Source organism: Prosopis cineraria, unplaced genomic scaffold, assembly GCF_029017545.1.
Source record: "Prosopis cineraria cultivar Desert tree isolate PC_DT_omini unplaced genomic scaffold, ASM2901754v1 PC11, whole genome shotgun sequence".
Taxonomy (NCBI): domain Eukaryota; kingdom Viridiplantae; phylum Streptophyta; class Magnoliopsida; order Fabales; family Fabaceae; genus Prosopis; species Prosopis cineraria.
The window spans coordinates 8,612,819-8,629,628 of NW_026555342.1; the positions used below are offsets into that span (position 1 = coordinate 8,612,819).

Here is a 16,810-nt window from a genome sequence, read left to right on the forward strand (position 1 = left end):
TTCTTTATCAGAGGTAATAATCTATTTCAATCTAATAAATTCAATTAATATAATAAAATCACTTATAATCATAATAAATTTAAAATAATTTCCAACAAGAAGAAAAAAATATTTTAGTTACAGTTCAAATGATTTAAATTTATAATCTCAATAAAAACAACACTCAATAAATTTAAACAACACTACATTACAACAATTTAAAAACAAACTCAACAAATTTTAATACAATTATCTCCTTAATGTCAATTATACTTGAAGCATTTATCAAAAATAAATTAATTATAATTATATTAAATAAATTAATAGGATTAGATTGGATCAAGTGGTCCAAATGTCTAGCCTTCTGTCTAGTTCAATCCAAATAAATAATCTGATCTTTTTCAGTTTTGTTAGTACTAAAGTACCAATATTTATAAGGACCATACATAATAGGATCATCTCAAATTAAAGTGGGTTGGATTAAATTGAAAGACTTTTAAACAGCGATATGCGTGAATAATAAAGTGAACTAAAGTTATTGGTCTGGAACAAAACAAAAACATATTCCACGTGAGAGAGAAAACCTCTCTCTTGACAGAGATTCCCACGAGCAGGTGTATCGCCGTTTAGAAGAAAGTGGCGAATATTTTGCTTAAAAAAAAAAAAAAAGAAGTAAGTGGCGAATAAATCCAAAGGCAAAAAGCTAATTTGTCAGATTGAAATTCTTTTTAAATAATAAATCTAATGATAATGTTGGGATCTAAACACTGGACTCCTATGAATATTGAGTTGAGGTGTTGGACAATGGACATCCTCAGTTCCATTGCACCATGCAGTTGTTGACTGTTCTGTTCCTTTCTAAATAATAATCACCACTTTACAAACAGCAGCAACAACAACAACAATAATAAACACTTTTAAAGATTATGAGAGACTTGGGCCCAACTAGCAACTTCGCCATCGTCACTTCGTCACTTGCCTACTCTCATTAGCCATTCCATTGAGAGGAAGTCTTTACCAAACAGGGTGAAAACCCTGTTTCTCAGTTCAGCGATAAAAGATCAGTATTTTACTACCGAAACTCTCATTCCTAAATCCTAGGACATCTAACAATGCAATTAGTCACTGACACACGAGTTTGAATTCAAAGGATGCCCCCCTTCTCCTTTCATGTTATTATTTCTTATGCAATTTTCAGCACAATACCTCCACCCCACTCATGCGAAGATTACAAATAATTATCTTGTGTAAAATGTACAAATTACATACAAGTACCTGGCCAAAATGAAAACAATTCAAAAAAACTTATTTTCAATAAAAAAATTTAAAAAAGAGTGCAAGCAAGAACCGCCAACGGAACCAACTTGACACTTCTATTCATAATCACTATTCCTCAAAACCCAACAATTATATAGGTATTGAGGTGTCAAAGATGATGATATTAATGATGATATCTTTGTGACCTTCAACCAACGGATTGGTCAGCAACATTTGCAAAGTTGTAGACTTTGCTACCTACTTCAGATTTATGGCAACATTTTCAGTACAAGAGGACCAGGACCTCGACATTTTACACCCAGAATCATTCTATTCACAACCGCATTCGATTGCGGAGCACCGTTTAGGCAGGATATTATAACTTCCCCAACTCTCATAAAGATCTTTGAAAGAGGAAACAGGCAAGAAATCCTAGCATTGACTTCTCTCCAATAATTTAGGGACACCCACGTCTCAGTGCCAATGGCCGAACCAACCAAACTTGAATACTCAAGGCAAGGCTGCTTGCTCGTGCCCTCCCATTAGCAGACCAAGTCCATGCAAGAATTAATTTATTTCAAACAATAAAGCCGAACACTGATCAGCAGCGCCATCAGGGAATGATCATTACTTTATAAAAACAGTTTGTACAGTACTTTAACCCATTATACGTCAATATAAAACAAATTATGTCCAAAGAAATGTTTACAATTCAGCATATCTACTTCAATTAAATATAAGCTTTAACTTAAATATAATGCTGGAATTAGGACTCGTATACAGTAGATATTTATATATGACTTCAAACCATGGCCCGAGCTGGACAGGCAAAGCAGATCGAACTTTATGAACATCATAACTTAATTCTTGTAAAATGCAAAAAACTGTGAATGAATGCAATGAAATGATGTTAAATTTTCAGAGCCACCAGAACCATTCAGCTGCAAAACAGTCTTCACAACCTACTGTTTTGAGTCAGTCTTCGAGGCGGCACCACTGTTCTGCTGATGCTGCATCTGAATGTTTGGTTGGCATGCCGGTGGTTGCTGCCTCTGCGACTGGAACATCTGAGGGTTGATAGAATGCTGCGGGATCATACAGCCCGAAGCATGAGATTCGCCATTCAACTCAGCCGTGGCAAGTTTAAGTCGTTGAACCTCAGCAGTTAGAGCTTCATTGAGTGCTGTAAGATCAGATTACAATTGGAATACCGGTCAGTTTAACTAAAAAGCAATCACTCAATCATGATAATAGAGAAAATAGAAACCACATAATCACTATAAAAATGTGAAGAACGCAGAGAACTTTCAGAAATATGGAAATTATGTGACAAGACAGATCAGCAGACAGGCGTTTCAGGAAAAGAACTAGACTATCTGAGGCGATGATTGATCATTTGCAACATTACATTCTACAAGGAATGCTTTTAAGCACTTTACATTAAGAGCCTGTGTGCAAAGGAAATAAAGTGCCCGATAAAATTCAGCAGGACGGGTGTAAGAGCAGGTTAGGGCAAAAATATCATGACAGCTTGACATTACAAGGGGATTGTGCGTCAATACTCTCTATAAAACTACAACAAGTGTAGTCGTAACCTGCATAAAGAAGCTAGATGACGATCACAAATTTATTACTTATTAGCTATCTCTGTCTTTTCTATAACACAACTTCAAGGCACAAGAAGAAAAGCTTTAGCAGGTAGTCCTTAAGACGTCTTCCAGTTTTAAGTTGGCAAGGCACTGAGTGCAAATGGCCTCTTTTATCGCATATGTTCTAATTTTTAAAATTCAACTGACTGAAATATGAAATTCCGTATTAGTTGAACCTTTTTAAGTGTTAAACACCCATAGGAAATATGACACGATAAGGTGAACCATCATTTCTCCCTCCCGGGAAACAAAGAAGTCTCACAACACATCTTTCACAAGGATTATAATAAAAGGTCATATCACCTCACTATTGTTTTTAACCCATGAAACACTCACCAAACCCTGGCAATCCACTATCACAAATAATAACGGTTAATAAAAAGCAGGTTGAATTAAACAACAGCGATTTGCATTTCTAACTTCTGGGTCTGGTGAGATAGCCACTCCGCAAAAATTATAGATCCCTCTATACAATAGATCTGCCAAAGTTTATTATTTAGCCAAAACAAACAAGTTTAAGAACTTCATACATGCATGCATATACAGAAACAAAACATCACAGTCCTTTCTTACCCATAAGCTATTGAGGTGTGGTGAGGGTTCATTATGTACAAGCAAAAGCCATAAGCTATTGACACCATGACCCAGAAACAAAACATCACAGTCCCTTCTTACCCAAATGATCGCGAAACAAAAATAAATATTAAAAGGAACAATTAAAAGGAGAACAGAAGTAATACCATCTCGGAGTTTTGCCTGTTGTTCCATAGCTTGAAGGCGAAACTTCAACTCATTATTCTGGTTTGTGAGCCCCACGGAATCTCTCTGCGTTTAGATGAAGTGGAGGAAGTCATACAACGTCCACAATTACCAAGTCATATAACGATATGAATAATTGGTGCAAAAATATGTTCTCACCTGTAACAAGGTCAGCTGTGCAGACAGTGTGGTAGCTTCTGTCTGCAGAGTCTGAACCTTGTGTTCTAGTTCAGAAATGTATCGCATCTTCCGTTCTTTAGAACGTGCAGCTGATTGTCTATTTGCCAAAATCCTAAAATGAACCAAGCACAATTCATCAGAGACTGGTTGGCTTCAATGCGATTTGTTAGTGATTCGTAGAAATTACCTTTTTGCCCGCTTAGGATCTGTTAAAGCAATCTCGGCAAGTTTTTCATTGGCCATAATTTTCTTCAATTCAGGCCCACTAAATTCTCCATTTCCAAACTCCAAGCTAAAGGCAGATGAATTACCATCAATTGAATTGGTGGGAGAAATTTGTCCAGGACGAGGACCTGGAGAAGGTGGCAGTTTAGGGCAGTCATCAGTAAAATTTAACTTCCCGATGAAACTATCCATTGAGACACTTCTGTAGTGTCTTGTGGTGGGTGCAATATCACCTCCCGCACTCCTTTTCACCCCTTCCTTCATTTCACTCGAAGATTTAGATCCCTGTCTTTGCATGTTGGCCCCAATTTCGTTAACACTGCTTTCTGCTTCGTTATCACTACTATCGCCACCAGTTATCTTTGTTCCACTAGCTCTACTATCCAAATCATCTCGATTTTCATTACCATTTTTGTCATCATTCCCCGAAGAGTTAATTGCATCAATGTTATCCAAGTTCATGTATGCAGAGAAAAGATCATCCACAACTTCCCCTTCAGGGGATTTCTTCTCACCTGATCCCTCTATATTGTGGTCAATAATTCTGTCCCAAGTTGTTTCCTTTTTAACTAATTGTGCAGGCTTCGCTACACTTACGCCTGAATTTTCTCTCCCAGACAATGACCTATCTAGTCCACCTGAGCCCCTTAGTGGAATGAGAGGAGGTGAAGATTGCATTACAGAAGAAAAGCCAAACGGAATATCACTGTTAGACCGCCTATGTGCTTTACGCGGGGGTAAACTTTCTCCAACCCGTGAAAGATTGCCCCTTGTAAAAGGTGAAGGTGGTAATAAAGAATGCGAACTCACATCCCGATCCTCCATAGAAACATCAGCCGAAGCTGGGTCTGACATGGAAGTTGAATTGGAGTCTCGAAAAGGAGAAGGGCTTAAGGGAGGCAGAGAATCGAGCGAGAAAAATGGCGGCTGTGATAATGATCGCGAATGAGTAGGTCCTGGGCTAACAATTTGCTGAGACGTGGGTCGCGACACCGGGATCTGGGAATATGGGGAAATCGGTGGGATCTGGTGGGGATGTGATGGTGGTATGCCTACTCTTTTATTATTATTACCATCCCCGCCAAAATTCTGCTGAAAATGCCGCGCGCGCATTTGTGAGGGGTTGAATTGGGGCACACTGAGTTGGTCCATGCTTAAAGGTTGTTTCAGAATCGAAGATGATGAAGTTCCGAACGAGGATTGAAGATTATGCATCATGTCAGTATGGGCTTCTTCAGTATCGCCCATTTTGCTTTCAAAACTATAATATCGTGTCACAAGCTGATAACCCCGAACCCTAGTTCAACCAACTTCAGCTTCAACCAAATGGAATACAGAATACAGTAAATCAAAAACCTGAAAACAGCAATTGTGCGCGAAATCAGAAACGTACAACCAGCACAGATACGCATTAATTAGCTTTTGACATTTGAAAGGGTGACATGTACCGATACAATTTTACGAAATTATAGCAAGTACTAGAGCTTAAAAGAAGGTACCTAACAAGCAATCTCCATTTCAAACAAGAAGCAAGTCAGCAATGCTCGACAAGCAATTTGAACAATGAACTTCAGATTAAGATTTAAGGCCAGCCATTAATAGTAGCATCCGTCCACAAATCCAGCTCTAGCTTTTAACTTTATCTGGCGGAAATGCCGAAGAAGCAGGCGCTTATCTCTCCAAAACTCACTCGCACACTATCTCTCTCTGTCTCTCTCTTTCTGTCCCTCTCTGGAAGAAGAAGAGGAAGGCCAAGGAAGAAAATAAAAAAGAGCAATCTTTTCTCTCTCCTTTGGTTTCTCTCTCTACAAAGACGACGATGACTACTACTACACGGATATCATGACCCCTACGCGTGAATTTAATATGAATTTCATTTCGCCGAATTTGCATTTGGTTGGCATTTCAATTTCATTCCGACCTCATTTGGCTGTGCATGGTCTCTCGCGCAGTTTATTTAGACACTATTTAGATTTTAGAGGGTATTTTCTCAAATTACAGCATTATTGTGCCTATAGTGGAATCTTTAATTGACACAGATGACATGGTAACTGTGCGGCTTCCACGCGCCTACTAGTCCCGTGTAAGAAAATCGCCAATCATTTTATTTTTCTGTTTTATTTTACGTCTCACCGTCGTATTTCGTCTATTATTTGAAATTTCCTATGGGCAGGGCAGGCCAAATTTTTCATTAAAAAAACAAAAACTTGGTTTGATAGTAATGGAAATAGATGTTTTTCCCCCTTTATTCCATGCCCCACACTTTGGCGTGTAATTCTGTGACTGGAATTTTTTTTTTTTGGGTATACAAATATATTCGCTATAGCAGAAGATTTTCTAACTACAGATAAGGATTTCTTTTCTAAATGTGATCTTACAAGGTAATAATTTAACGTTAAATAGTAATATTTTTCACTAATATATAATTGGAACAAATTATCTTTTCAAAGACAGTTAAGCTATATGATGGTCTCTCTTTCATCTAAATACAGACAGTTAATATAAATGGGTGGTATGTACTTGTTTTAATTTTATTCTTTAATTTACAAACTTAGTAGTATTTGAGTATTTATTAACTTATGAGTTATTATAATTACATTCCACGTAAATAATTATTAATATGAAATATAAAAATTATATTAAGCCTGTTATCAACCCTTGTTCAAGTTTTGTGTAATGCATATAGTCCACATACATTTAGTCTTAGCGTAACTATGCATGCTCTTATACATGAAAGGAATTTAAGAAATGAATGTTGTTTATGGTTTGTGAGTGATACAGGTTGTTACCATGCATTTTATATTACCTGCTATTAACAATAATAAAAATATATTGATTTGAATACTAACATATATATCTCAAAATTTAAAATGAAAATAAAAGCGAGTGAGACAACGAAGCAATTGATGGGTATGGAACCACATAAAATGCAAATAAGTGTGAAATTTATTCCCCATGAGCCAGGTAAGTAATGGTCTAAAAAACGGAGAATTATGTTAAAGGACAAAAATTTGAATTCAACTTGAACAAAGTATAAAAAATGTTCGGATCAAAGTAAGCCACGTTTGAATTTATAAATATAAATTTTAAATTTTAAAATATTATATTTAAAATCTTACAATTGAAATCCACATATTTACTATATTTTATTTAGATAGTTTAAAAAATTTATTAATAGAAAAAACAATAATTGAGATAAGGACGACGAATAAAAAGAGAGGTAACAATAATAGAGATATTAGTAGAAAAAACAAGAGAATTGGAATAGCTAAATTTATTTTTTTCTTTCTTCTTCAGCCAGAGGAGCAGCTAAAATTTTAAACAACGAAGGTATGAAGGAAATTTAAAATCATAAAAAAATTATTATAAAATATATATTTGGATTCGGATCAGGTAAACATCATATACCTTAATGTATGAGGGATTTTATTTAAATATAACTCTATATAATTTTATGTATCCAAGTGGAGGACAAATCCAAATTCATGTGCGTGAATTAGTCTAGATGTTTATTACTCTCATTTAATTAATTTGCAACCATCAAAATAAAAATTTACAAATAAATTTGCTAACTTGTAAAAAAACAAAGAAAGAAAGAAAAAACTCAACAGCCATAACACACTTTTATTTTTAAAAACATGTACATGTGATATATCTAACAAGTGCCCCTTTGTCATGAAGCAGTCCATTGTATGTGTATGTACATGTAGTGAAATTAGCCCATTATATATTTACATTTATAAGGGAAATAATGTTCGGGGGAGTGAGGTGGTGATCTATTAAGGGGTGGTAAAGATTTGAGAATCATGAATTAGATATGAGATTCAACATATGTTGGAAACATTCCCCGAGGCTAACAAGAAATAAAGAGAAGGGCTTGGCATGCGTTGAGAGGAATTTGGCCTGGACATTGTCAAACTTGAATCTGAAGGCATTGGTGGAGTCTGAGGAATAAAATAAATTAAATTAAAAACGGCCTATTGAATGAGTTTCCCCCCATTGCTTCACACATGCTCTATATGTGTAGCCCCACGCGTTAGTTACAATCTTCATCCTTCCCATAAAATATAACTTTCCCCCTCCGTCTTAAACTATCAACTCTTTTTAAAAAAATTTAACATTTCAAAATATAAAATATTTTAATAAAAATAAAAATTTATCAATAATTCTTTTTTAATATTATTCTTTTTCAGAAAAATTAATCTTTTAGTTCTCCAACCTTTAATTCACTTATAACTCAGTTCCTCAATTATGACTAGCTGTGACTCAATTTCTCAACTATGACTTGCCTATAACCCAATCCCTCAACTTTTGAATCACTTACAAATTAATCTCTGAACTTTTGTTAATTTTTTTTTATGTTAGTTTATATTTCACATCAATGAGCAAAATGAGGGTATTTTAAAATAATATGTGAGCATTTTTTATCTCTCTTATTTGATAAAAAATTTTTTAAAAAATTAAAAAATAAAGATCAAATTATAGGTGAATCAACAGTTTGAGGGACTAAGTCGCTGCGAGTTATAGTTGAGGGATTGAGTCGCATTGAATCATAATTAAAGAACTGAATTACAAGTGAATTAAACGTTGAAGGATTAAAAGATTAATTTTTCCTCCTTTTTATATATTCCCTCTTCAATATTTTTTAATTAATAGAGTATTAAATAAAAAATATTTTTAAAAATTTATATTTCTATTTAAGATTGTAAGGTATCTTTAATAAACTTTATTAATATATAAATTTTTATTTAAAAGTCTTTTATAATTTAAAACGGAGGAGCACATCATGTTCCATTTGGCACGCAAGAATTGAGAGAGGCCGGGGAAAGTGAATTAGAAATAGATTTTCGTATGTTCACACTTGGCATGCAAAAAAACGAAACTTCACTGGGAAAAAAAAATTAAAAATTTCAACCCTTTTCTGCCCCTATTAAAATTAATTTTCAACGCATCAAACTGCCCCATGTGAGTGCTTCTTACCAGAGAAGTGCAAGACATGAAGCCTCGTCATCAGGTCGGTGTTGGGTAAGTCAAAAGTCAAAACACCCAAAAATATGTGTGTAACAAACTAAGACACAATACACGAAAGAAGAGAGGGACTGGATAAATAATTAAATAAGTTGGTTTATTCTTGATATTTAATTTATATTTCTTCACATATCAAATATTTTATCACATGATGTATTTTTTTATTAATCAACTCCTCAAATCAAAAGAAATTGTACTGCATTTTGTGTCGTGTTATCAATTGAGAAAATTAAACAAATATATTATCGTGCAAGCAAATATACTTTATTTTTCCGCATCAGAAACACAAACGGAGCGCTGATTTCTGGATGGATTGACATCGATTGAAATTATGTTGCCTTGATAGATGATTTTTTTTTAAAAAAAATGATTACATCTACACCGTTTAAAAAGTCAGCCATATTTCACAAGGACAGCTTCTATTCATAATTTTATCACATATAGAGGGGTGGGGGGCGTATTAGTAACTAGCAAGAGTTAACAACAAATAAAGTAATGTTTTATTCTAATATTGAGGACTCCTATTATTCAACTTATCTACATTTTTTATTACATAAAAAGTCATGTCTCATGCAAAATAAGAATGGTGAAAATAGGGGTCAATTATTTATTTAAGCCTCAGCAATCTGAGGAGGCCTACAAATTCTGCTCACCATAGTTAACCGGATAAAAAATGATCTTTTTTTTTTTTTTACTTTTTCACTCCTCGCTCTTCAAAAATTATATTTAGATCCATCATGCAAAGGCTTGATAGTTGGAAAAGATATTAATATATCCGTTATCAATGTGGGGATTTTAATTAATGAGCTATTTGTAAGTAATTTTGTAAATATTCTTTAAGTTTACATGTTCTGATTTTTAGTGAATTCCTGAGATTCAACTTCCATCATATTTGCATTTATAGAAACAAAAAACAAACTGGGAATGGAACCGCAACCGCGTATGATTATATAAATGCTATTTAGAATGCTGTCCTGGGAATATAATACCTACCAGAATTAAGCTCTAACAAGTAATAACCGGCTCTGACAATTAAATTATTAATTTAGTCAATTTTAAATCTGAGTTATTTGGTTCCCTCTGCCAAAGCTAGTCATGTCAAATTCGACTCGTCAGAAAGAGAAGCTAGTGCTAGAGAGGCACCACACCATCACCAAATAAAAATAATAAAACTAAAATGAAAAAAAATGGAACTTAATACTGTTATGATTGTATTTTGTTTTTTATTTTTATAATTTTATTTGTTGTTCTCAATTTTTTTTTAATTTAATACGTTGGCAATAGGTAGTTCCTGAAATACACATACCATGAGCCGCTGACAGGATTAATTTTATTTTAATTCTCCTGACTCTTTTACTCACATGAAAATAAATTGACTAAGCATAATTAAAACAAGAAAAAATATATCTTTCAATTCCTACATTTTGTTTGTGTTTTATTATAGGTTCTTACACTTTTTTTTCAATATTCTAGATTCCTACAGTTTCATTTTCTAATATTTTAAGTCCTTAAATGATCAAAATGAACAAAGTATATAAACCTTAAAATGAATGTGAAACTCTAAAAATGAAAATGTAAGGGTCTAAAATATAAAAAAAAATATAAGAACTTATAGCAAAACACAAACAAAGTATAGGGATTGAAATTTATATCTTTTCTTAAAACAATAAGTGAGACAGAACTTTCTTTCACATTTAATTCAAACAAAATGTAAGAGATGAAGGCAAAATTAAATAATAAATATACATAAGCGAGTGAGTTAAAATAGTTAGTCACAATTTAGCAACACTAATTCCATTAACACCCTTTCATGGTATGTGCATTTTAAGGAGTGTAAGGACCAGCGTTTTAAAGAGATCAAACCAGGGATGGAACCAGCCTTGATAGTTAGGGGGCAATTTATATAAAAAAATATTATTAATTTATTTTTTTTTAACATTTCTCATGCTGATTTTTTTAAGAAATAATTTTATAATTTTAAAAACATAAGACAACAAGTTAGGTATAGTTATATATACTTTTTAGAAAAATTTTAAAACATTTAAAATAAGATCATACAATATGCTTTTGCGCTTTCAAGTTTCTTATACTACAAGGTGTGTTTCTAAAATAAAAGCCAGTCTAAATTATAAGATTATGCCTAGTCAAAGTATCAAATGATGCTCCATCTTTATCGTTACAATTTTAATAGCTTTCTGTGACCTAAACAAGGCTTGATGGACAGGTTCTATTTTAATTAATAGAGGCACGATTGAAATATTTAATTAAAAAAAACAATCTAATAGTTTTTCTTAATTTGCATGAAAAAAAGTTTGAAAAGTATATATAAAAAAACTAAAGGAAGTTTAATCCCTCTGAGCCACAATATAAAGCTTTTATAAGTTTTATTTATTTTAAAATATACGACACTTAATAGTTTTTATAAATGTTTTTTTAAATATACCCTAACTTTATTTATTATTTTTTAAAAAATTATGCATTAAATTTTAATTGTCATTATTAAAACACTTATATAAAATATTTAATGAGATTATAATTGAAAAGGTGTACAATTTTTTAAGAGATTAAAATTTCATCTAATTTTTTTAAAATTGTAAAATAATTACCAATATTCTATATTATAGTTTAGACAGAGTATACATATAAAATTCATGTGCGTGTGCATATATAATATGGGGAGATTATTTTGATTAAGCCGAGTGGGGGTGGAGTTATTTTTAGAGGAGGGGATCAACAAACTATGCACAAGGTTAGGGTAGAAAATATTTGAGTAAATGTGCTTCATGTTTCAAGGACTTACAAAAATAGATATTTGATATCTTAAATTTAATTAACTACATGTGGACATTTTTTGAAATTCATCCTTCCCGTAATTATAATCATCATTTTGCTCCTTCACGAATTAATAATTTCATTTCAGTGTATGATAAATAAGTAAGATAGAAAAGCCTCTGTATAGTTCCACCGCCTCTCCTCGCAATGAATCATCAACGTGGATGCCATCATCTTCTATTCAAATAAACATCCGTACCATAAATGATCCTTTGCACCCATAAGATCTACACACATGCAAGTAACTACATTGTAAATAAACACACACACACACACAATTTAATAATATATAAGTTCCCTAATTTAATTAATTTTCTATTTTTTCTTCAACAAATTAAACTTGGATAAAGATGCAATTCGTTTAATCTGTTTACAGCGTTAAAAGTTTTAACCTTTAACATTCATTATGTAGGTTGCCCCTTTTCTTACATTTACCATTTGGGCTGATATCTACAAATTATATATTCCCTCCGTTGAAAAATATAAGGTATTTTCAATCGAATTTCATCTCTCAATAAAGCAATTACTTACTTTCAAACTAATCATATCTTTTTATATTTATTTATATTAAATATCATATAATAAATATAAAGTCATTATCAATATAGGCATTTTTGAAAAAAATTTAATGATTATATCTTGAAAGATTAAAAATGTCTTACATTTTTTAATATCTAATTCTTTAAAAAATACCTTATATTTTTAAATAAAGGGAGTATATATATATATATATAATTCACAGTCTCGTATCCATGCATTGTCATGTTAAAAAAACGAAGTTTAGCATCTCTGCATAAATGGCGTGGATCATAAGAAAGTTACTTTAATATTTGTGTGTCTAACTTGTCATTTTAGTAATAATAATAATAATAAAAAGAGTGTTTCAGTTGAATCCTTGCATGTAAACATTGTCAACAAAAGATTGGTTTTTTTTTTTTAGCAATATTTTCATGGTCAATTAAAAAGAAAATTAAATAAAGCACACAATGCTAACTCATGTAAAAAAGAAAGGAAACGTGAATAGCGGTTAAGTTTTAATATTTTTTTATACAACTATCTGATTATGTCATATTGTTTACTTATTGACAATAGCTCTTTCACAAATGTTTTTTTTTAACATTTACATGGACTTAAATTAGAAACTTCATGCTTAATCGGCCATAATCCCTTTCACTAAAACCAAACGTTGGTTATTATCTCAAGACTTTACAGATGCACTTAAAGAAAAAGAGAATTAAATAATAAGATTAGATTTTGGACAAAAACCTTGTGAATTTTAAAGCATGCGTTCATAATTTTTCTTTTAAAATTGACTAAAACACGCTCTCAAATAATAAATGCACGCAAGATTTTTTTTTTGTTTTGCAGATATTTGTTTCTTTTTGAATTTTATGTGATGAATAAAGAACTTCTGACATGCTTTATTTTATGAATGAAATAACAAATTAGCCAATAGTACGAGAATTATTTATTTAGACTGGAATTTCGAGCATATTTTATTGCCAATTTTTCAAAAAAGGGATAAATTCCAGAATTGAAAAGGGTTATATAGGGATAGGGGGGTTTATTCAAAACGACAGACGACAAATGAAGAAGATTGAAAAAGAAAGCAAGAAACAGAGTAATTGGAGCAATCAATGGAGTTATGAGATGAAAAGCGGTTCGTGGCTGGGTTTAGTTTTGGAGCACGGCGCAAGGAACAAAGAGCAACGGACATGAGGGAGCCTACTACATCAGGGTTAACGTTAACGTTAACGTTAACGTTTTTGTTGAAATGAGAAAATAATGGCGGTGAAGAAAGATGTGGGCTAAAAAGAGCGTAAAGAAAAAGAGGAGAACAAATTTGGGGTCCATGCAGGGTTGAAAATAAGAAGCGACAAGTCACATCTCTGACGAAAAAACAAAAAGGGAAGAAAAATATCAGAGGCCAATCTAAATTTGATCAATCTTCTTCTCCATATCCTTATCTTCCAATTTGGAAATGGTCAACCCCATTGTCGGCGACAATTCCTCATATCACCTCCATCTTTAAGGATTACCTAGTCCCTTCTCTACGGCGTCGTTTTGGGTTGCTCCGAGATCTTGACACGATCATAAAGAAAGGGCGACAGAGTTTGGTTGTCCTCTTTGCCTCCGCCTCTCTGAGATATTTAGAAGTAAATGAGGAAACATTATGTGAAATAGTGAATAAAGCCTATGAGCTCTTCAAATAAAATTACATGATTATAATAATAGCCTTATTATTTTCATTTAAGTATTTAACGTGCCATCACACGCGAACAACTTTCAACGATATACTGTCAACTTTTTCGTTAGCCACGATGGTAATAATCAAATTTAAGACCCGAATTTTTATGCAGCTTTCTGATGATTTTTCCCGGCAAAGAATATGTATTTTTTGTTATATTTAACAGTTGAAATACAAAAAAAAAATACAATTCGTTCCAGATTGTGTGAAAAATTAATGGTTTATAAAGAATTATATTAAACTTCTCCTTTTGCCATTGAATACTTGTACATTTAACATGATGTAATGATAAAAATAAGTATTGCCTATAAATATTTTGACGAGGATCATAGACTTAATTAAAACACACCAACATCAATTAGTTTGATAAATCTTGTCCTACGATTTTGCCTTTTCAATCCATAAAAGGGGGTGACGAGATACCGTTAGAACCTAGGACTTCTTATCATATATATTACATTTCATTGATTTATAAAATGCAATTTTAAAAGTTATACAAAATTTATTAAATATGTTTACAATCTTTATTTTTTATAAATTTGCAAAAATATTTTTTTAATAAAAGATGGAAGAAAATTCATCTAAAGAATAAAATAATAAGACATAATATTAAATAATCATTATTAATGAAATTTTATTTACCTTAAAAATGTCCTATAAAATATAACAGAGAATATTTTCTCTAATTCATAGTAAGTCATTTGGTAGGCTAGTAAATAATTTTTTTTTCAAATATCATCTCTATTTTTTATTAATTGAAAAATATTAATCAAAAATTAAAACGACATTAATTTTTGATTAATTTTACCTACCTTTTTTCGATTAATTTTTCCTATATTTAAAGCCCTTATTTATTTTTTTTTAATATTACATCTAGTACAATTTACTAGGGAGAGACTTGAAACCTAACACGTCATTAAAATTATTTATAGAAAAAGTAAATGAGACGAGGACGCAGAGTTAAACAAAAAAGCACCGAATGGGCCCACCGCGAGATTCCAACTTCCTTCATTCACGGCCGAATGAACATTGGGGATTGCAATTGCATTCCCATCAGCTGCACGACGGATATGGGGGTAATTGACATTAACATGCGTAATATAAATAACGTTAGTAATATTTTTTTGCCACCATTAACATTAGTAAAAAAAAACATAAAAAAATATAAATAATTAGAAAATACTAGATTTACTTTGTTCACGGAAACTATTAAGAGTTCGATAACCATAATAATATCAGTTCAAAAAGATAACCATAATAATATCAGTTCAAAAAGATAACCATAATAATAATTTTTGGCCTTTATAAAAAATCAATTTTTGGCCAAAAGAAAATTCAAATTCATTGTTTATCATAAATTTTGTGTTTGTCGTAAAATGGGTCCCACGTGATGAGTGACGTGGTGGAGTTTGACTTAAGTGGTTGGGGGCCTTTATGAGGACCACGTGTTGAAGGAGCGAGACATTGCTTTACACGCACACGTGGCCTTAGATTAGCGTCAAAGGAAGGGGGAGCAACGGAGCTTATCCACTGTTTCCCCAAGCACTTGTCAAGCTATTAAATAAAAGCAGTACTCTCCTGTTGGGCCCACAACTCATGCCCAGGCCCGTTATTGCGAAAGCGAAAGCCCATTTTGTCATGTCCGTCCGTATTCCGCAAATGCGGCGTCGTCAAGTTAAATTCCAATGCATTTCATCATCATCCCATTTGGATGTTGTCAAATCAATTCTTTAATTGGCTCCCTACTTTACCCAACAGTTATTCGATATCTCCATTGACATTTTTTTAATAATAAAAATAAAATTCCTCCCAATCATATACATAATAATTTAATCTATTAAAATATCATAATTTTAATAAAATTTTTATAGGTCTTTTTGTTAATTTTTTTATTAAAAAATTATTTTATTCTTACTAAAAATAATAAGTTTTAATTAAAATTTTTGTTTAAATAATTAAAAATTTTATTTTATAAATTATAAGATTTGAATAAAAAATAATAATTTATCAAGTGTAATGTTTATTATTAAAAAATAAACCCCAATCATAACTTTTATTTTATGAATCATAATAGTTGAATAGGAAATCACAATTTGTCATATGTAATTTCTCTTACTAAAAAATAAGTTTTTGAAATAATAAACCTTATTCACAATTTTTATTTAAAAAATAATAATTTTTTTAAAGAATCACAATAATACAATAATAAATCACAATTTATCAATTACGGTAAAATAATTTTTGTAATTTAAAATTTGCTGCCAAAGAAATCTTTAAAAACTTGAGTAGAATTATATTATTGTGAAAAAATAAATTATCATTTATATAATTTAAAAAAATTTTATTATATTTTTCTTTTTGCGTAAAGAAGCAATAATATTAACTAAAGTAAAAAGTACTACAAAGAGACAGCTAAAGTCCGATTAATAAAATGACAATAAAAAATAGAAGGTGAGAAATAAACACTGCAATCACCAAGATTTATGCTCCAGCTATGAAATGCATTTATAAGTTAATTGTTTAGTAGGTTAGATATTCCTTTTTGACTTGATTATGATGGTCTAGTAATGTGAGTTAATATTCACTGCAGTCAGTATTATAAAAGTGCTTTCAACTATTTTATTAAAGTAAAAAAAATAACAGTTACTCTCTC

At 31.6% G+C, this 16,810-nt stretch overlaps 1 protein-coding gene across 1 annotated transcript; it reads right to left on the reverse strand.

The window, feature by feature from the left end:
• Positions 1 to 1,823: 1,823 nt before the first annotated feature.
• On the reverse strand, positions 1,824 to 5,876 carry LOC129285942 (bZIP transcription factor 29-like). Its single transcript, XM_054921937.1, has 5 exons — positions 5,549 to 5,876; positions 4,012 to 5,405; positions 3,804 to 3,936; positions 3,626 to 3,710; positions 1,824 to 2,419 (listed from the first exon to the last, which is right to left on the reverse strand). Exons 2-5 carry the CDS (start codon positions 5,295 to 5,297, stop codon positions 2,199 to 2,201), a joined length of 1,725 nt encoding a protein of 574 aa, XP_054777912.1. The 5' UTR covers positions 5,298 to 5,405; positions 5,549 to 5,876; the 3' UTR covers positions 1,824 to 2,198.
• Between the last annotated feature and the right edge of the window lie 10,934 nt (positions 5,877 to 16,810).